The sequence below is a fragment of the Anabrus simplex genome, chromosome 5 (genome assembly GCF_040414725.1).
Source record: "Anabrus simplex isolate iqAnaSimp1 chromosome 5, ASM4041472v1, whole genome shotgun sequence".
NCBI classification, from domain to species: Eukaryota; Metazoa; Arthropoda; class Insecta; order Orthoptera; family Tettigoniidae; genus Anabrus; species Anabrus simplex.
Window position 1 is genome coordinate 35,206,251 of NC_090269.1, and position 21,783 is coordinate 35,228,033.

Here is a 21,783-nt window from a genome sequence, read left to right on the forward strand (position 1 = left end):
ACTGGAAGCGCTACCGTCGAATTGTCTCCCTTTTTAACAAGGCTAAATCCGTAAGTGTCGCATCTTGTCTCTACTGTATTTGGTGCTGTTTAACTGCAGTCGCGTTCTATCCTAATTCCACCCCATTTGATGGTATTCTACTAATTCATTGAGTTAGTTTTTAAACGCATTCGCCCTAAGCACCACGAGACGAGCACAAGAAAGTATCTATCTTATGGCGTGAGTTTATGAATATATTGCACTATTGATTTTGGTATCATAATACACATCTAAAGGATAAATTAAAGAAAAACTCCCAGACTTTTTACGTGGGCAACTTTTTTGCTCTTAATTCTGGGGAAATTCTGGCTTTTCGGGATGTTTGGTAATCTTAATTTAGGCTCATGTGGAGCTCTGGCAGGATAAAGAAGTTGCCTATTTGCCAAACCGGACTTATCAGAAACCATTCGCGAGCAAAGAGCGTAAGGCCGTTAAAATACTTTCTAAGTTTGATTTCCTTCCTGATAAATTCTCCGTGTATCATGTTCCCGGGAATTTTCGAGTATTTTATCATTTCTGTCGCGTACGAACGGTCATTAATGGTGTTTAGGAAGCAGTGAAAATTGGACGTTTGATGTGTTATGCATAGTGCTAATGATTGTCATACGAGGTGAAAGAAAATATCCTTTTCTTAATATTCTTCTTGATGTAAACACGATAATGACTATGTAAAATATACTGCAAAAATCCTGCCTCATTCATTGAAACAACATTTCTTTTTATTGTTTGTTGTTGTGTATTAGGTGTGGGTTACTGTAAACAATACTTTTCCGAGGTTTCTTGTTTGATACAGTTACAGATTAACATGTAACTTTGAGTCTTTGTATTTTACAGATTTACTGCAGCTTTACATGGAATGTTCTAGAAATTATATAGCATTAGAATCTTCACATGGTAAGTGAATTCGTTCTGTCAGTTTGGTGGTTGTAATCGTAGGTTTCTACCTACCTTAATTTAATGGTCGAATGCTGATTTTTTTTAAAGAACACCTGCAATGGTAGAATTAGTTTCGTATTTACAAACTATTTTTCTATTCATTTTCGATATTTTGGAAGTCATTTTGATTTTTACATATATTATTGGTGGGAAGGCATATTGACAGTAGATGAAATTAGTCATGGATTTAACATGCACTAACTAGGTATATATGTCACCTCTAATTTCACAATTGCGTTTCATCCATCACGTTAATATAGTGACACTGTTGTCTTTGGGTCCGTTTGTTCAGTGGCTTAAACTTTCACAGTATTAAGAGGCGAAATTCACTATAAACTGTTCATGTTTCATAAAAGGATATGTGTGCACATTATGCGAATTTCTTCTTAATAATGTGTGTCCAGTAGCAGCTGCCTCTGTGTTCTTCCCATCTGTGAATGGAATCACCATTGAATTCAAGTTTCAGTAAATATTTTAAAGGGATTTATTTGTTCCACTTCAGAACCATTGTACCTTTGCTTTCTTGTTGAAAATCATCTTATTTCGTGTCACACAAAATGTTTAGAAGTTATTTATACTGAAGTCTATATGCAGTACTGTTTGTTATGAAATAATGTGATATAACAATTGCACTTATCAGAAGATGAATGAAGTATTAATGTTGTTGAAATGATCCCATCCCATCCCAACCCTGCCCTGTGTTATTCTCCTGTTCTGCACTGGGCATAGGTACTGCAGCACCTGTTTGATCATGGTTGCCAACATTTTCAGTACTTAGTGCACTAAACTACAATATAGGAAGTATTTACTGTCAATGAAATGGTTTGCAGGAAAGCTAGTTTACTGAGAATGTGAGGTTAGTGGTCTACCAGAAATATTTGTTAGTGATGAAGTTTAGTTTTGAGTAGGTTTGATTATTCTCAACAGTTGTGGGGTGGATTGTCAATTTTTTCACTGTAGTTTGGTGGTTTTTTCTTTTTTTGGTTTACAAGGGCTTTGGGTTAAATTTAAATGGGTTGTTCTACTTCTACTGTGTATCTAAATGATATCTTCACTTTGAATGATATTGGGGCATTGCTAGAATAGACCCTATCTTTCTCTATAGTGCATAAGTTCTCATCAGCATCTTCCCATCAGTTAATCCAAGGCAAATCTTACTGAATTTTCTGCACAAGACCTCACAGACATAGCCTACTCAGGATGGGATTCCAGTTATATTGGCAACAGCAGGCAGCACTGAGTTAAGTGTGAAGTCATTGCAGCTTCCACTCCTAATTTTCTGGCAACCTTTGACTCTCCTGATTGTGCCCTTTTTTGTAGCATGCCTTAAAGGATCTATGGTAACTCAAGAGTTTTTGTTTTCCAAATGAAGGAGACATTGATAATCCAGATGATCTAAGAGGAATTGTGCAAGAGATTATCACACACCTTAGAAACCTGGAAATATTAAAACATGCAAGGTGAGATGCTAATCCATCATCTAGCTGTGAATACATTCCATAATTTTGAGCTTGATTCAACTGTTATGTACAATATATGTATGTAATTTTATAATTGGGTAGTAGATAACGTTGTTTAAGTAGCTGGCGCACTGGAGTTTAAGCCAGTCAACATTAATACAGTGTTCTCTCTTGTTCTAGATATTGTCTGGAGGTGTTGTTGAAATGGGTGAAAAACACGAATAAGGGAAATACAGTCTTTCAGTCCAAGATATGTATAAAATACATCAACTGTATTTCCAACCTTTGGCTCTTTAGTGAATCTTTGGTGAATGAAGATCTTCATTTCACAGGATGTCACTATATCTTCAGCCAAATGTTGCATGGAGCTGGAAATTTGTCATGAAGGAATCTGCAGCATTTTTTCTTACCATACCAGAGAGATGCTGTAACTGAAGAGGATGTTGGGCAGTATTACTATAAATCATACAAGAAGATCATGACTCCATTCAATTCATTTGCAAGAATTTAAAAAAGGTGTCTCTTTCAAATAACTATGTTGGTGTTTATCAGCAGGATCAGTATGGAGGTAGACCTAATTCAACTGTGAACAGTGGAAAGTGAAAAAGTGTGAAGGTGTGTAATGAGAAACATTCTGATTGACCAACTATGAATACCTTTACATGAAATTTAATTAAAACATAGGGTTACACTTTTTACTGGGGGGTGGGGTGGATTATTAAGAAGGAGAAAATCGTGCAAGAATGATGTGGAATGATACCTGAAGTAATTGAGAGGAAAGATTCATCCTTTATACTTGCCAGGGACCAGGGACTTGCCAACCTGCACCTAGAAATATTCTTATTAAAATACAGAAAGATTAAAACATGCACTATGTTAGTCTCCAAAATCCAACTCTTTTCCTGGGTTCGTATTGGCTCAAGAGCAGTTTATAAACCTTCGCTAGAGCTTGCATCGTGTTGTCCACTGCTGCCACATGAAAATAATGAAACTGCGAAGTTTGAAAGTGATGTCGTGTGTGCCAGAGGTAATTGCAGCCTATATAGTACTCACGGGTTATGTGAACGAATTGTATGCATGAAATTTCATTGTAACTTTTGTCCTAAATGGAGGATGATCGCTTTCATACAAATCAACAGTAAAATTAGTGGTAAATTAATAAATACCATTATTACTAGAGAAATGTAGATACGTAACTATGGCGACTATTTTGCTGTAGACTCGACTCTCTTCTGAGGCATTCTGCTTCATCGTACACTCTTTTTTTCTTTTTTTTTTCCTTCCCTTCCTGAGGTTCTGGGCTAGCTCCGATGGCTGGAAGTGCTGTGTCTGTAAATTCTCAATATCTTCGTCCATCATGACTAGCACGGGCAGTTCAGACAGGATAATGAGTTGAAAAGAATATCGTAAATAACACAATGATTTTTGTTGAAAGAAAAATAGCATGATCCCTGAACTAGTGATGGGCAACGCTCTTGTTTGAGGCTCTCGAGACTGACGTCGCATATCTCGAGCCTCTCGCGAGAATCTCGAGACCGACCTCCTGTAGTGCAAGCTGTGCGACGTATTAGTAACTATGACTGTAAACTTGATAGTGTATCATTGGCAGTTATTGCGTGAAATAACGTTTTCATATGAAAACATGTGAGCCAATACATTTTATCAAAAGCCTGGAAAAGTACTACATGTTCAACTATGAACCCCTTAATACCATTAACGAAAGTGAAAACAGAATGTCAGTATCTTAAACTGTTCACCACTTATTTGGGGTGGACATCTTAGCTGAATAACAATGCATAATTTTTGATTAACTGTAGATAGAATGTACACCTGCTTGGATACTAGAGGCGTGCATTATTTGAACCTGAGACGGGGAAGATGTGCTTTGCTACATATACAACCCCCATTACACATGAGTGCAACGTGTAATCTAAAATGCTCGACTTTGCTCCAATTCTTTCAGCAGAGATGATGGTAATGCTGTCGAGACCGATTCTCGTGTGCTGCGAGCTGTGCGATGTCCCAGTAACTACGAGTGTAAGGTTGATGGTTATCATCAGCAGTTCTCATATGGAAACGTGTGTGACGACTAATTTTGCCAAAAGCCTAGGAAAACACTGCATGTTGAACTATAAGCTCCTTAATACCATTAACGAAAGTGAAGACAGAATGTCAGTATCTTAAACTGTTCACGAGTTATGTCAGGTGGACTTCTTAGCTGAATAACCCGTATAATTTGTTAACTGTTATCAGAATGTAAAACTACCTGGTTGCCTCACAATCGTTGTCGGCAGGGTAGCTTCTTGTGATTCAGACCGGGTCGGAGGTGTTCTGTGACGATTCCTCTTCATTGATATTATGCGTTTGTAAGCGTCCGATCATCCCAGAAGTATTTCTGCTAACGTATTTTACTTCTTTTGAATAAGCAACACAGCGGGCTGTGCTATGTGACATCTCTTCAAAATAACCGACATCGTCTGCAAGTTGTCACGTACAACTAGACACAATGTCACATTGCACCGTCATATATTGAAGTACCTAATTATGACGCAAATACTGTAACATTGTAAGGAATTATTTCCTTCATCACCAAAATATCGGTAAACACAAGCAGTGGTCATATGTTATTGAATGTGGGGTCTAATAATGATGTACACCTACCTGTCGAAAGAATTGGAGCAACTGAAGCATTTTAGATTACACATTCCACTCATGTGTAATGGTGGTTGCATATGCAGCAAAGCGCATCTCTCCTCGTCTCGAGTTCGAATAATGCATGCCTTTAGTATCCAGGTACGTGTACCTACCAGTGCATACAATGCCAGAATGTGTTTCCTTTTTAATTATGTTATACTGCGTCAAAATAGACCTCGGCAGAAATGAACGCCCTAGTCGCTTGTTGACACATATTTACGAAATAGAGAAGGCCCGTGGTTGGCTATTCGCATACTCGGCACAAACAACATTCAGCTTTGACTACCTGTAGGCCTACGACATGCTGCTTGCCGCACAATGTGGGAACAACGCTCTTGAGATCTCTCGAAATTTCTTGCGAGAAATAGTGGCTGCGTTAGTCTCGAAAAATCTCGAGACCTCGTCTCAGACTGTCCATCACTACCCTGAACCAATAATTATATTAAATAATGAGTCAACAACTTGCCCCACCAAGTAACATCAACGAAAGCAAAGAAGTTAGCAAAGACCTCGCACACAAAAGTGTTACATGAACAAATGACATACTGAAGCGCTGTGACGTAGTAGAATTCATAGTCGTAATGTAGCAATGTATGTATATATTTCTCTAGAAATAATAATTTTATTCTTAATTTGCTTAAAAGCAATTATTATCTTCCATTTAGGACAAAATTATATGAAATTTCATGGATACGATTCGTTCACGTACCCGTACTCGAGAAGTGATATTCGCATATTATTTATTTAATCACAGGTTCTTTCATGTTATTGTCACTGGCCACTACTGTCACAGGAGACACAAGAGGCTTATGGGCTGTTTTGCAGTTCTAACCTGTGGTCTAATGCCCCCAGCAAAATGGTCTTTGTCATTAGCCAAGGTGATAGTTTCATTGACTCTTCACGGGTGAAAAAGCATATAGAAATTAAGTAAATTGATACCTTGGGTAGCTTAGAGGAGAGATCCTTTCTTCCTACTTGGCAGGGACCAACCAAACTGCCCTTAGAAATATTTTTACTTATATGCCCAGTATCAGGAAGATGGATACTGACATTCTGCGAGTCGGAGCGTGGAATGTTAGAAGTTTGAATTGTTGTGGTAGGTTAGAGAATCTGAAAAGGGAGATGGATAGGCTAAAGTTAGATGTAGTTGGTATAAGTGAAGTACGTTGGCAGGAAGAACAGGATTTTTGGTCAGGCGACTACCGAATTATCAACACGAAATCAAACAGGGGTAATGCAGGAGTTGGTTTAATAATGAATAAGAAAATAGGGCAGCGGATAAGCTACTACGACCAGCATAGTGAAAGAATTATTGTCGCCAAGATATACACCAAACCAATGCCCACCACAATAGTGCAGGTCTATATGCCTACTTGTTCAGCGGATGATGAAGAAATTGAAAGAATATATGAGGAGATAGAAGATTTAATACAATATGTCAAAGGTGACGAGAATCTAATTGTGATGGGAGACTGGAACGCAGTGGTAGGCCAAGGAAGAGAAGGTAGCACAGTAGGAGAATTTGGATTGGGACAAAGGAACGAAAGAGGAAGTCGGCTGGTTGAATTCTGCACTGACCATAATTTAGTCCTCGCCAATACTTGGTTCAAACACCAAAAACGACGGCTGTATACGTGGACGAGACCTGGAGACACTGGAAGGTATCAAATAGACTTCATTATGATTAGGCAGAGATTCAGAAACCAGGTGTTGGATTGCAAAACTTTCCCAGGAGCAGACGTGGATTCTGACCACAACTTGTTGGTCATGAAATGCCATCTGAAGTTGAAGAAAGGAAAGAATGCAAAAAGATGGGATCTAGACAAGTTGAAAGAAAAGAGTGTGATGGATTGTTTCAAGGAACATGTTGCACAAGGACTAAATGAAAAGGCCGAAGGAAACACAGTAGAGGAAGAGTGGAGAGTCATGAAAAATGAAGTCAGTAGGGCTTCTGAAGAAATGTTAGGAAGGAAGAAAAGATCAACTAAGAATCAGTGGATAACTCAGGAGATACTAGACCTGATTGATGAACGACGAAAATACAAGAATGCTAGAAATGAAGAGGGCAGAAAAGAATACAGGCGATTAAAGAATGAAGTAGATAGAAAGTGCAAGGTAGCTAAGGAAGAATGGCTGAAGGAGAAGTGCAAGGATGTCGAAGGCTGTATGGTCCTGGGAAAGGTAGATGCTGCATACAGGAAAATCAAGGAAACCTTTGGAGAAAGGAAATCTAGGTGCATGAATATTAAGAGCTCAGATGGAAAGCCACTTCTAGGTAAAGAAGACAAAGCAGAAAGATGGCAGGAGCATATCCAACAGTTGTATCAAGGTAACGATGTAGATAATTTTGTTCTGGAACATGAAGAGGCTGTTGATGCTGATGAAATGGGAGACCCAATTTTGAGGTCAGAGTTTGACAGAGCTGTGAGTGACCTAAATAGGAACAAAACACCTGGAATTGATGATATTCCCTCTGAAATACTGACTGCCTTAGGAGAAACCAGCATGATAAGGTTATTTCATTTAGTGTGCAAGATGTATGAGACAGGAGAAGTCCCATCCGATTTTCGGCAGAATGTTGTTATACCTATTCCCAAGAAAGCCGGTGCTGACAGGTGTGAAAACTACCGCACGATTAGTTTAGTATCTCATGCCTGCAAAATTTTAACACGTATTATTTACAGAAGAATGGAAAAACAAGTTGAAGCTGAGTTGGGGGAAGATCAATTTGGCTTCAGAAGAAATGTAGGAACACGTGAAGCAATCCTGACTTTACGTCTGATCTTAGATGATCGAATCAAGAAGGACAAGCCCACGTACATGGCATTCGTAGATCTAGAAAAGGCATTCGATAATGTTGATTGGACCAGGCTATTTATGATTCTGAAGATGATAGGGATCAGATACCGAGAACGAAGAATTATCTATAACCTCTATAAAAATCAGTCTGCAGTGATAAGAATCGAGGGCTTTGAAAAAGAAGCAGCAATCCAGAAAGGAGTGAGGCAAGGCTGCAGTTTGTCCCCTCTCCTTTTCAATGTTTACATAGAACAGGCAGTAAAGGAAATCAAAGATAAATTTGGAAAGGGAATCACAGTCCAAGGAGAGGAAATCAAAACCTTGAGATTTGCCGATGATATTGTTATTTTATCTGAGACTGCAGAAGATCTCGGGAAGTTGCTGAATGGTATGGATGAAGTCTTAGGTAAGGAGTACAAGATGAAAATAAATAAGTCCAAAACAAAAGTAATGGAGTGCAGTCGAACGAAGGCAGGTGATGTAGGAAATATTAGATTAGGAAACGAAGTCTTAAAGGAAGTAGATGAATATTGTTACTTGGGTAGTAAAATAACCAACGATGGCAGAAGTAAGGAGGACATAAAATGCAGACTAGCACAAGCAAAGAAGAGCTTTCTTAAGAAAAGAAATTTGCTCACTTCAAACATTGATATCGGAATTAGAAAGATGTTTTTGAAGACTTTTGTGTGGAGCGTGGCATTGTATGGAAGTGAAACATGGACGATAACTAGCTCAGAAAGAAAGAGAATATAAGCTTTTGAAATGTGGTGTTACAGAAGAATGCTGAAGGTGAGATGGATAGATCGAATCACGAATGAAGAGATACTGAATCGAATTGGTGAGAGGAGATCGATTTGGCTAAATTTGACGAGAAGAAGAGATAGAATGATAGGACACATCTTAAGACACCCAGGACTTGTTCAGTTGGTTTTTGAAGGAAGTGTAGGTGGCAAGAACGGTAGGGGTAGACCAAGGTATGAATATGACAAACAGATTAGAGCAGATGTAGGATGCAATAGTTACGTAGAAATGAAAAGGTTAGCACAGGATAGGGTGGCATGGAGGGCTGCATCAAACCAGTCTATGGACTGATGACTCAACAACAACATGCCCAGGCCATCTATGACAGCTAATGGTGGAGCTGTTGAGGATCCAACCAGTGTTTGGGCTGAGAACTGAACATACATAGAATTCTTATTTAAAGATTTCTTTTTTTTGCTTTGCATCTCACTAACTACGTTTACGGTTCTCGGAGCATAGAAGAATTAAAACTAAGACTGTGTAAATGTGAGATTTGCCACCATTTTCTGTTTTGCTATTGGCTAGCTTGGGTCACCTGTCTTGAAGACAAGTTCTCTATTGTCTTTGATAGAGTTGGTATCATGTGTTCTCGCAAGTCTGCCACCTTAATTGAAAATTTTATTAAAAAAAGCAGTTTCAAATTGTCCCATTTTAGCAGGACTGCAGGAGATACCAGATGCCTGTTTACTGCAAGCCCTGCAGTTTATTGGTAATGTGCTTGCCTGGTACCTGTAGGCCCCAGGTTTGATTTCTGACTTACTCCCTCAGATCCCCTTTGCTTGCCCTGTCACTAGCTGGACCTAACCTAGCAAGACCAATGGTCTTGTAGCTTTTCGGACCAAGCATGTCTAGACCAGTAATGGTCTTTCATTAGCATGATCTTCTCACTATTTCCTAAATTGGCAGCCTTGTGTAGTGTTGTGACATCCGATCTATGCTGTGTTGGATCTCTGATCTATCTTTTGTGAAGGTTCAACAGAATCTTTATCCTACCCGGTCCTAACCAATCCAGACCAATTGTATTGGCACTAGTCAGACCTAAGTTCCTAAGTTGGCAGCCTTGTGTAGCACACTGCGATGTCCACTTACATGTCTCAGGCTCCTCATTTTACTGTTCAACTCCCTCTAATTAGCTCTTCCTCTCTCCTTAACCCCAGTGGTGTTGGGTTTGCCAGGTCTTAGGGAGTCTTTAATTTTCACGCTGTTCATGGCCCTTTCCTTTTTGTTTCCAGTACCTTCATTGTTTGAAGTGTTGGACCTCTTCCATCTTAGTGTTAATAGAGGATGGTTGTTCAGTTGTACCTCCTCTTCAAACAATAATCGCTACCACCACTACAACCATTGTTCTAATCAATCCAGACCAGTGGTCTTGTTACTTGGTGGGGTTTTAGACATTTGTTATAGTAATACCGTGCAACTGTGTGACAACTGTATGTATATTTCCATCCGTATTTTCAGAAATAAGCGAGGCTTCATTTATGTTGTTACGGATGTAGGTGACTATTTCATACGCATCGTGATATGTCGCTCCAAGAGCAGTATAACCAGGGATACGACCTCTGCTTCGAAACTGATCTGCATTAGAAACATGCGTTTCCTGAATGGTGACAATATCAATATTGTTGTGCAATAAAAGTTTAGATAGATAGTCACACTTTGGTTTGCTGATACTGTCCAAGCAAATGATATAGCCGCTAAGAACAAAAGAGCTTCATTCTCCGTGCCTGGTGGAGTGCTCTGGCGTGCTACTTGTTGGGACAGTGTTCAAGTTTTGCTCCCAATGGTTCAGGGAGAGGTATTTCTTGAGAGTAGGGTAAAAAGGACTCTGTTATATTGTATCAGAATTATGTGTACGTCAGTAGGTTTAACCTCAAAATACCTACACGTGACCCCTGGGTGGTGCTAAGCGAGCAAGAATATATTTGACAACCAGTCTATCACTGCAATCTCCTGGCAATTACGTCATATCAAACTCGTCACAACAGCTCTTTTAAGAGCTCCCTAACAAGAAACATTGGACCAACCATTCGACTCCTCCAATTAAATGTCGAAAGTATCAGCAAAGCAAAGTGTGACTATATATCTAAACTTTTATTGGACAACAATATTGATATTGTCACCATTCAGGAAACGCATGTTTGTAATACAGATCAGTTTCGAAGCAAAGGTCGTAGGCTATCCCTGGTTATACTGCTCTTGGAGTGTAATATCACGATGCGTATGGAATAGCCACCTACATCCGTAACAACATAAATGAAGCCTCGCTTATTTCTGAAAATACGAAAGGAAATATACATACAATTGTCACACAGTTGCATGGCATTACTATAACAAATGTCTATAAACCACCTAACATTCCCTGGCCTGAACATGTCTTTCATATTGCGAAGCATCCTGCAATTTATGTTGGGGATTTTAACAGTCACCATGGAGTCTGGAAGTACTTAAAAAAATGATGAAAATGGTAGAATGCTCATGAAATGGGCAGAGGAAAATGACCTCCATTTAATTTTTGATGTTAAAGACAAGGGCACATTTAGATCAGCTGCATGGAACAAAGATACAAATCCAGGCCTCTGTTTTGTAAGCTCTAATGAAAGTGGTTTTCCTAAAAACATCACGAGAAAAGTGATTGGTGAATTTCCAAATAGCCAACATAAGCCCATCATAATTGAAATTGGTATCACAATCCCTGTAATTAGATCAACACCATATTCTTCTTGGAATTTTCGTAAAGCTGACTGGACCAATTTCACAGCAGAACTTGATAAGTGCATCCGATGGATTCCTCCTAAATCTAACAACAATTGACATTTTGCTGGTGCAGTTATAAGAACAGCTAAGAAGTTCATTCCAAGAGGTTACACAAAGAATATATTCCTGGATGGAATGAAGAAAGTGAAGCACTGTATCAAGACTTTTAACAATGTGGAGATCCTAACACTGCAGCCGAGCTTCTGTACAGTCTGGACTCCTCATCTCGAAGGCATAAGTGGATAGAAACATTTGAGAGGATAGATTTTACTTGCTCTAGCAGAGAAGCTTGGAGTCTTCTCAGAAAATTAAGAGGAAGCCCACCAGTATGCAGAGAACAGGCTGAAGTTACATCAGATCAAATTGCCTCTCACATCATTGCAACGTCACGAGTTCCAGGTGACAAGAAACACACCAAATATATTAGACGACAATTTCAAGTCTTGAAGTCAACAGCATCTCGGTCTTCAGAATATGCAAATCCCTTCAAAGTATCTGAGATTGATACAGCACTGAAAGATCTAAAACCATTTAACGCTCCTGGCTTCGATGGAATTCATCCCGAGTTCTTGATCAATCTGGAACAAGATGTGAAGAAATGGCTGGCAACATTTTTCACAGACATTTTACTAACTGGACACATGCCATTGGAGTTCAAAAAGGCTAAGATAATTGCAATATTAAAACCTGGCAAATCCAACAACAAGCCAGAAAATTATCGCCCCATAGCTCTCCTTAGCTGTTGCTACAAACTTTTTGAAAGATTCCTATTTAATACAATAAGCAGTGCCATTTTACAGCACATTCCCATGGATCAGGCAGGCTTCAGACCAGGTCGCAGCTGTTGTGATCAAGTTTTGGCACTTACAACATTCATAGGAATGGGGTTCCAAAGAAAATTGAAAACATCTGTTGCTTGTGTCGATCTCACTGCTGCATTTGATACAGTGTGGAGGGAAGGTATGATCTATAAACTTCTCCGGGTCATACCATGCAGAAAGATAGCAAGACTTATTAACAATATGCTGAGTGATAGGAGGCTTCATGTTATCATCGGGAACAATGTGAGCAAGGAGAGGAATCTTAAAAATGGTTTGCCTCAAGGTTCAGTCCTATCGCCACTCCTGTTCAGCTTATATATATCTGATCTTCCTGAAGTTACATCACAAAATTCTGCTACGCTGATGATATGGCATTAGCTGTGCAACACAAAGAACTGGAGAAAACTGAAGAGATGTTAACAAGGGATTTGTCCATTTTGGAAACTTACTTCAGGAACTGGAGACTCAAGCCCAGCACCAATAAAACAGAGGTGTCTTGTTTGCACTTAGCAAATACTAAATTGAACATGAGTTTCTGTGGCAGGATACTTCACCACAACTGGAACCCAAAATATCTTGGAGTAACCTTAGATCAAACACTAACCTACATGCAACATCTGCTGAACTCTGCACAGAAACTGAAAACATGTAAGATCATTCATAAGCTTTGTGGAACTACCTGGGGTTCTTCGGCAAGCGTTTTACGGTCTTCAGCTTAAGGCTTGGTGTATTCAAGTGTTGAGTACTGTGCTTCAGTATGGATGAACAGTCATCACACAAGACTTACTGAATTGAATTCCACTATGTGCATAATAACTGGCACAATTCGATCTAAGCCAACTCATTGGCTCCTGCTTCTATCTGGAATAATGCCATCTGATTCACGCAGATCCACCGCTCTCATCAGGGAATTTAATAAAATCTTAAGGAACCCCAATCTGCCTGTACATGATCTCGAACCATAAACCAAAACAGATTACTTTCACACCATCCAATTTTACATAACGCTTTAGACATGGTTGCTAGAGGCTACATCTCAAGTACAGAGTGGAAAAAACGGTGGGAAACAGCAACGGAGATGCACCTGCACAGTATGTTCTTGAATGCCAAACTTCCAAATGGATTCCAGCTACCACGTAAAACATGGTCTGCTCTGAACAGAATAAGAACATGCCATGGCAGATGCAGACACATGTTGTTTAAATGTAACAAGTTGCCGATACCCGCGTGTGACTGCGGAGCTGCACAACAAACCATATACCATATTGTCAGAGTGTGTGAAACGCTGGCATACACAGGCAGCAAAGTGGATTTTCTGATGGCAACTCCAGAAGCAATACAGTGGATCAATGATCTTGACATTCAGTTGTAAAAATAACACTAGTATGTTTTTATCTCATGTAATTCAGTTGTAAGGAGTCTTTTCTTGTTCATTGTTTCCTTTTATGTAAATATGTATATAATTTATTTCTGTACTCAACTTGATTGTATGGGCCATACGCTAAATAAAATAAATAAAATATGTGTACTAATTGCCAAAACTTCAGACTTACAGAGGCCACAATATCACACATTTTACCTTCCTTACTCATGAGTAACGGCCTCCCCCTGCACCAACTAGTGACTCCGCGTGGTGCGAGTCCTTTCCACTGTTCTTGTTTTCCTAGATGGGGGCTGCTATCTCATTGATCAATAGCTCCTCAGTTGTTTTCACACAGACTGAGCCCTCTGTTCTAGGTAACAATTTCTGACCTGGCTGGGAATTGAACCTCTCAGTGTGGTACAGTATTTTATTTCTTGAGAATGATCCTAGTGCTCTTTGACGACATTATGTATGTACACAGTCTTCTCGATCCTCTGCATCAGCACACCCTTGAGGCACGGACAAGGATCTACATCAGGGCTTGAGCTTAAAATTGTGTGTTTGGCCCTTTTTTTTAATTTAGGCTGAGTCAAGGTTTACACGTGTCCTCCTCTTTTGAAGTTCTGCTACAGGATCTTTGCATTGTCGGCTATAAGGATGATGATACAGATGTGGATTCCCATAGGGAATCTGAAATATTTGTTCCGAATGAGTAAATTTATAATACCAAATGGCCAGCGTCTTGGTGGGTGTGCTGGGTACCAACTGAAGAGCCCAGCCTAGCACACGGGGGTGAAACGCTGGCAACCAGGAATGAGTTAGCTGGAAAATTTATAATGTCCAATAACGGACCATTTATATTGGTATTATAAGGATGTCGTCAGAGTACCTCAGGTTTTTGACCATCACTCTCCATTCCCTTTGATGTTACCCTCGGAATCTTGCATCCCCCTGTGGGTGGGGGCGGTAGAATAACACCCATGGTATCCCCTGCCTGTTGTTAGAGGCGACTAAAACGGTCCCCAGGGGTTCTGAACTTGGGAGCATGGGTTGGCGATCATGGGGCCCTTAGCCGAGTTCCAATACCTTCATTTTTCAAAATGTCGGATCCCTTCCATTTTTCTTCATGATTAGTGTTATATAGAGTATGGTTGCCTAGTTGTATTTCCTCTTAAAACAATAATCACCACCACCACCAGTGTCTTGCAGAGCTTCCATCAAGTATGGCTGCGAGTATGGGTTGAACAGAAGTGAGGAAAGAATACAGCCTTGCTTCATTGCGACTTCTTCTGTGAGTCAGTGTTTCACTTGAACACAGGTCTTCTGTTTTACCAATTTTATTTAGGTTTGTGACTAATGCAGTTATCTTTGTCATCTGTACCTATCTCTTTCATTAAGGTTTCCATTTTCTCATGCTGCCTCTGTTGATTGCCTTTTCATGGTCAATGAAGCACGTGAATCCTAGGCAACTGACGTCTATGGACCAGGACGAGAATTTCAAACAAGGCCTCCTCGAGTAGCAAGGCATTCATACAGCCCAAATGTATTGATTGATTTTCTGGTAGATGCATTAGTGAATTACCTGTAGGAAGGTTTTTAGTGCAGATTATGTAGTGGTCTTTGTGTTTTCGGGCATTTGACCTCTTTGCTAAACTCACAGATGATGACTGCAATGCCCTGGATCTTCACTTTGGCTCTGGTACTCCTCACAGTCATCAGGACAAGGTTGGTGATCTTCGTTGGCACCTGCATCTCTTCAAACATCTGCTGCAACCTTGACCTGTCCACACTGTCGTAAGCCTTCTTTTAATTGATGCAGAGCTGGTGAATGTTGACGTACTCATAACACTTTTCAAGGATGAGCCATAGCGATAGTATGTGGTCTGCTGTTGATCTGTTGCACCGGAACTCACACTAATAGTCTCCCAGCTGCCTCTCTGCAAAGGACTCAAGTCTCCTAGCGAGCACATTCAAAAATATCTTGTAAGCTACACTGAGTAGTGAAATTGGTGGTGGTGATTATTGTTGTAAGAGGAAGTACAACTAGGCAACCATCCTCTATTAACACTAATCAGAGGGAAAAAATAAAGAGATCCGACACTTTGATAAATGAAGGTATCAGCTAAAGGACGTGAAAGTGAAAGAATCCCTAGGCTTCGAATGCTCTAATACCGTTGGTGTTGGAAAAGAACAAGAGTTGACCAAAGGAGGTCGGATAGGATAGATGAAAGTGTGGAGCCTGGCACAAGTAAGTGGAAGCAATTCCAGGACTCAGCTAAGGGCCCTGTGGTCGTAAACCCACACTGCTTAGTTTTTAGTCGGCTCTTACGACGGGCAGGAGATACCATGGGTGTTATTTTACTGTTCCCCACCCACAAGGGGACCTGAGTAGTGAGATTCCTTGGTAGTTGCTGCACACAGTCTTGGCGCCCTTCTTGTAGACAGGACAGATAAGGGCCAAACTCCAGTCCCTCGGCATCTCCTTGTTCTCCCATACAGATCGGATCAGGACGTGCATGCTGTCTACAAGCGTTTCTCCTCATACTTGAACAGCTAACCTATTGTATTGAGTTTGTCAGCAAGCAGGCATATCTATATTCAAAGAATTTAGTTTGCAACCTACTGAGTACTGGGCTGAATCACTCACTTTGTTACTTGGCCGAGTAGCTTATTGATGAGTATATGTGATCACATGAGGAAAAGACAGTTGATGAGTCAGTGCATTGAAATGTTTAATGGGTGCGGTAACATGGTTTTGCGAAGGAGGAACATGAGAAAAATTGAGAGTTTTTATCCACTATTGCAACTTGCTTAAACCTGCCCTAATAGAGGAAATGAAACATGAAATTAGCAATAATGGAAAACGATTATGGATAAGACCCTAACTATTTAGAGCACACAATAAAGGAGGAGCTGCAATCCTGTTAAGGGAATTTGAAACTGAAGATCTCAAAGAATATAGATCTTTTTGAGATTGGGGTTATGGTTTCATTTATTGCTTGAAACAATAACTCCTAAAATTCAAAAAGCAGACACTGTTTTGTGAACTGCTATTCCAGCAAAAGTGAAATTACAGGTTATTTTGTTTTTTTGCGAGAGTAGCCAGCTATCACTTTTTTAGAGTATTTCTTCAGAGTGTCGCAATTTCAACGTTCTTGCAATACTCCATTTAGTCATTAATATTGAAGAAATCAAATCAAAGAGCGCCAGACAATGCAAGAACACTCCTACACAATTGACCTGACTGATTACACTCACAGAGTGAAGCGCTGAGGTGTGTGGGCAGGTGGTGGGGGGTACTTACTCGACCTGGCAGTTGGGGCATGTTTCTATCCATTGACACGCCCTAATCACTCGCTCGCTACCAGGCTGAGTCCTGACTGTATTGATCACATTAGCTGAGCACTCAGCCAAATGCCCTGCCTCGGCCCAGTGCTCGGTAGGTGTAATTCCTGCTTTATAATCAAGTTCATCCCACACAAGGAGAATAAATCATTGAATGGAGCCGCACTGTGAAATGAATTTTTTAACAAGATTTTATATACACACAGCTTTATTAGGAGAAATTGTATATAGTACACAAGATACTTCATTAATAAGGAAGAGAGGTTTTTTAAACAATTTAATTTCAAAAAATTGGACAGTAGTTCTTATTTGTATCTAACAGCTCAAATTTTATGGTAATTCCGTAATGAGAGAGACAGTTCTTGTTAGATGAATAATAATTTGTCTTAATTGTAAGCTTTTAATTATAATGTGATATATGATTTCAAACAAGTTATTAGTGTCTTTTAGGGAATCATTTTCACTGAGGTAGAGAATGGACTATTTTCCCTAAATATGTACGAGTAGATAGTATTGACAAGGCGGACTCCTATTAAACTCATTTTCGGTGTAATGAGATTAAGGATGATCTTGACGTGCTGCAGGGCAGCAGAGTCCTCTTGGTCAAGGAGAGCATAGAAGGCATCTTTTTCTTCTTTGGGGGCATCTTGGTGCATGCGGGCTAAACACTGTGACATTGAACAGGGATAACTTCAGTCTGGACAAACGCAACCTCTCGTTTGCAGGCTCAAACTCCAGCACTGCTATTGTGCGTCCAGAGTTAAAAGTGTACTACGGGTTCTTATGGGCTTTTACATTTAGCGGACTCCCCCAGAATTGGTGACTTCAAAGTCTTAAACTGGATCTTTGCTGTCTTACGTAATAGGTTAATGATCAGAGTACATGATCTGCGGCATTCATTTAGTGATATGTAGTTCATACATTCTTGATATGCAGCGTGATTTTGTAATTTGTCTGACAGCAGTGTCAGCACGCGGGATGAAACACCGCGCGCACTGTAGTACAATGGCTTAGGGCTTCACTGAACGCACAAGTCCAGATCTCCCCCAAGATATTTGAAATGGTGTTGAGTGTAAGGGTCGTATTTTGTAATAGAAAATTAATAGTGACTTAGGTATAAGTACAGTAAGTGGCATTAAAGATATGGTTGATGTTCCGTTTATGAAACGTAGACCCGGGGAAATTTTAAGGCGCAGAGAACGACAGGTAGTTTGTAATGTCTACAGTTATATAAAGACAAAGAACCAGGAGAGAAGTGTGTATAGGACTACGAGGGAAACCGCTAAAGCATGTGGTATTTCAAGAACCACAGTGTTTAAAGTTTGCGCCGAGGCTACCAAGGGTTCATTCGTGTCGCCAGGTAAGAAGAGAACTCCGAAAACAAGGCGAAACAGCAATGTTTTGAAATACAATGGCTTTGTACGGAGCGCAGTTAGATGGAAAGTGCACAAGTTTTTCATTAATAAGTCGACCACCAACACTAAATGCTGTTCTGTCGGCTGTCAGTAGTGATCTAGATCTTCAGATTTTAAAAGATCAACACTCCACGTCCTACTTAAAGAAATCCATTTTACTTACGAATGGAGGGAAAACAAAGCAATGCTGATGAGCGATTTGTTAATACTGGCATAACAGTGCAAAATAAAATTCCAGTGTAAATAAATAGTAAATTGTCGCTTGATTTATAATCCATTCTAAGCATTGTTATGTAAATCAATTACTATCCTTGTATCCTCCATTCCTTATGGAATAACTCGGTCTTTATTAAAATTTGTTTACTGAAATTCTATCATTTTTGCAGGGATTATAGGGAAAGGGTACAGGTTATCTCGCGAAGGACGAGGAGCTTACTGACGCTCCGTGCGGCAGCGGGCTGTACTGCTCGTGTTGAGTGTTGTATCTGCTACAACACTGGTGCTATAAGAGCTACAGTACACTCTTAACTCTGACCGGATAATAACTTGAGTCTTGTGGCAACCACAAATCTCTTGCCATGCTGGCTCCTTGCTCCTCCACTATAGAAGATGTTATAATTTTGTGATCGATGATGTCAGTGCCCTTCCATCAGATTTCCTGCAATGTGGCCACAGAAATTTTGTAGCTTTTGAGGACTTCCTTCAGGTTAATGAAGGCTCCTGATCAAAGGGGACTCCGGACATTTCAGGTGGCAAAGACATCATCTAGTTTTCCTTTTCCATGCTTGGTCATAGTTATTATATCCATTTGGCTTTTAAAATTGTTCCATCTCGGAACAAGGGATTTTTACATGACTAGGTCGTTGGCTCAGCACACAAGCTGGTGCTGTCCCCTTTCAGCTTTCAGGGTGGCTGTCATTTCTGTCTGGGAGGTTTCATAGACTTTGTTAATCCCTCCACATCTCACAAGGTAGTAGGTTCCTCTGCTTGTACTCCCTGCAAAGGAAGTGTTGCCTCTTCCGCCAGCTCCACCTTAGTGGTGGTCTCCATCTTCGCCATTGCTGCTGTTGAGGTCTTCACATGTATCCCTGTACATGGGGCCCATGTTATATCATATGATGATGATGATGATGGTGGTTGTGGTAATTATTGTTTTAAAAGGAAGTAAAACTGGGCAATCATCCTCATATACCCTATGGGACTGGCTCCCCACCAGAAAATAGCCACTGCCGTTTTGGGTCAGTAACGTTGCCTACCCCCGTGACATGGACATGCCTGGTGAGAGTGTCCATGTAGACTCAGATATTTTTCTCTACAATATCGTATAGACTGGATTGAGGAGACTGCCTAACCCCAGCCTCCATGGCGTCTGGTCTGCAGAGTATGAAAAATAGGGAATTTTTGCTGCTTGAATAAACTGTACACACCCATTTGCTGAGAAAAAATTATGCTTCTTGGATCATTATCTTTGGAATTGGTTGTGTTTGCTTTAGGTCAGAACATAGAAAGATTTCTGGTTGCTGTCTAAAGCAGTTTGATAATTGTTGGTCATTTTGGAGAGTTTACCTACATTACAATTTCTTGTTGGAATTTTGAATGGATTGACCTGCATATTCTTTAATGCGTTTTGTGTGTGTGTGTGTGTGTGTGTGTGTGTGTGTGTGTGTGTGTGTGTGTGTGTGTGTGTGTGTGTGTGTGTGTGTGTGTGTGTGTGTGTGTGTGTGTGTGTGTGTGTGTGTGTGTGTGTGTGTGTGTGTGTGTGTGTGTGTGTGTGTGTGTGTGTGTGTGTGTGTGTGTGTGTGTGTGTGTGTGTGTGTGTGTGTGTGTGTGTGTGTGAAATTTTGAGTATCCACTTTGCCTTTTTTGCTTAATATGTGTCACAATGAGTTTGTTTATGGCAATATTTCTGAGCCTGTATGGCTTCACGAGAAGCAATTAAATGAAAATGATTACTAATTAGAACTGTCTTCCCTGTTCTAGTTGGCAAAATTCACTTCAAATTATAAACATGTGATTGTTCTCTATCTGTAGTGGTTGTCTTCTATGGACTTGTGGTTGCAATCTGATTGTTCTGAATGGTTTACTGCCCTGAAGAAGTTTGCCATTTATTTAGATGTAGTTGAACATTATGATCAGTGCAATGAAGCTTTTTTCATTCACTGCTCATGGTATAGGTGAAATGAATTGGCGTATGGCTTTTAGTGCCGGGAGTGTCCGAGGACAAGTTCGGCTCGCCAGATGCAGGTCTTGCAGGTTATAAACTTCATTTTCCTCGTCCGTATTGAAGATCTACTTGTGATACAATTCCTTTAGTTTTGCCAATTGCCATCTTTTCAATACAATAAAAATATGTTACAAACTTACATATTTATTATGATGTTTACATGGTACGTGTTTCGCTCCTTTTCGTGAGCATCATCAGCCAAACTATCATTAATCTAAGATTGTGTAAGATCATAAAACAATTCTTTGGTTCAAAATTACTCTTATAAAACTAATTGACAATCTTATAATATTTTAAAAGTCACACTACAATAAAATTATGTCTTAAGTTAACACTTATTGTCTAAAATCTTCTTCAGTCTAAACATTTTATCGCTGAAACTTATCCGGTGAACATCTTTTAAAATCGTTTAAAATGAGAATAAAATAAAAATAAAAAACTTTGAAATCTGGCTAGTTGTGTTGATTCCCGTTGCTTAAAACTTCATAACAGTATTGAATATCTTCTACAGTTGATAATTGTCATTATGGATAATAGACTTGTTCTCGTTGCTGGCGTAACATTTATAAAATTTATTGGTATTAAATTTGATTATCAATGGGGTAAAATTGTTCGTGAACAAACTTGTTGATAAAACACTTTTTGGTGTGATATTGGATTCAAAATGTTCTCGAACGTTCCATCACTTTGCACAACACAAAAAGTGCAAACAGGATAACAAATAGTTCTCAAGAAGCTAGGAGTAACACCAAACAATCAAGCAGCAGAAAGGAAAATACACTAACGAGTCATTATGGAACGTTCGAGAACATTTTGAATCCAATATCACACCAAAAAGTGTTTTATCAACAAGTTTGTTCACGAACAATTTTACCCCATTGATAATCAAATTTAATACCAATAAATTTTATAAATGTTACTCCAGCAACGAGAACAAGTCTATTATCCATAATGACAATTATCAACTGCAGAAGATATTCAATACTGTTATGAAGTTTTAAGCAACGGGAATCAACACAACTAGCCAGATTTCAAAGTTTTTTATTTTTATTTTATTCTCATTTTAAACAATTTTAAAAGATGTTCACCGCATAAGTTTCGGCGATAAAATGTTTAGACTGAGGAAGATTTT

General features: G+C 39.6%; 1 protein-coding gene across 2 annotated transcripts in view; it reads left to right on the forward strand.

Annotated features, from left to right (window-relative positions):
- The first annotated feature begins 569 nt into the window (after positions 1–569).
- LOC136873706 (uncharacterized) overlaps positions 570–21,783 on the forward strand; it is a 542,234-nt gene continuing 521,020 nt past the window's right edge. For both annotated transcript variants that reach the window (XM_068228013.1, XM_067146839.2), the window contains exons 1-2: positions 570–649; positions 874–933. In XM_068228013.1, coding sequence (XP_068084114.1) covers positions 931–933 — 3 coding nt within the window. In that variant the 5' untranslated portion in view covers positions 570–649; positions 874–930. The remainder of the gene's footprint in view (positions 650–873; positions 934–21,783) is intronic.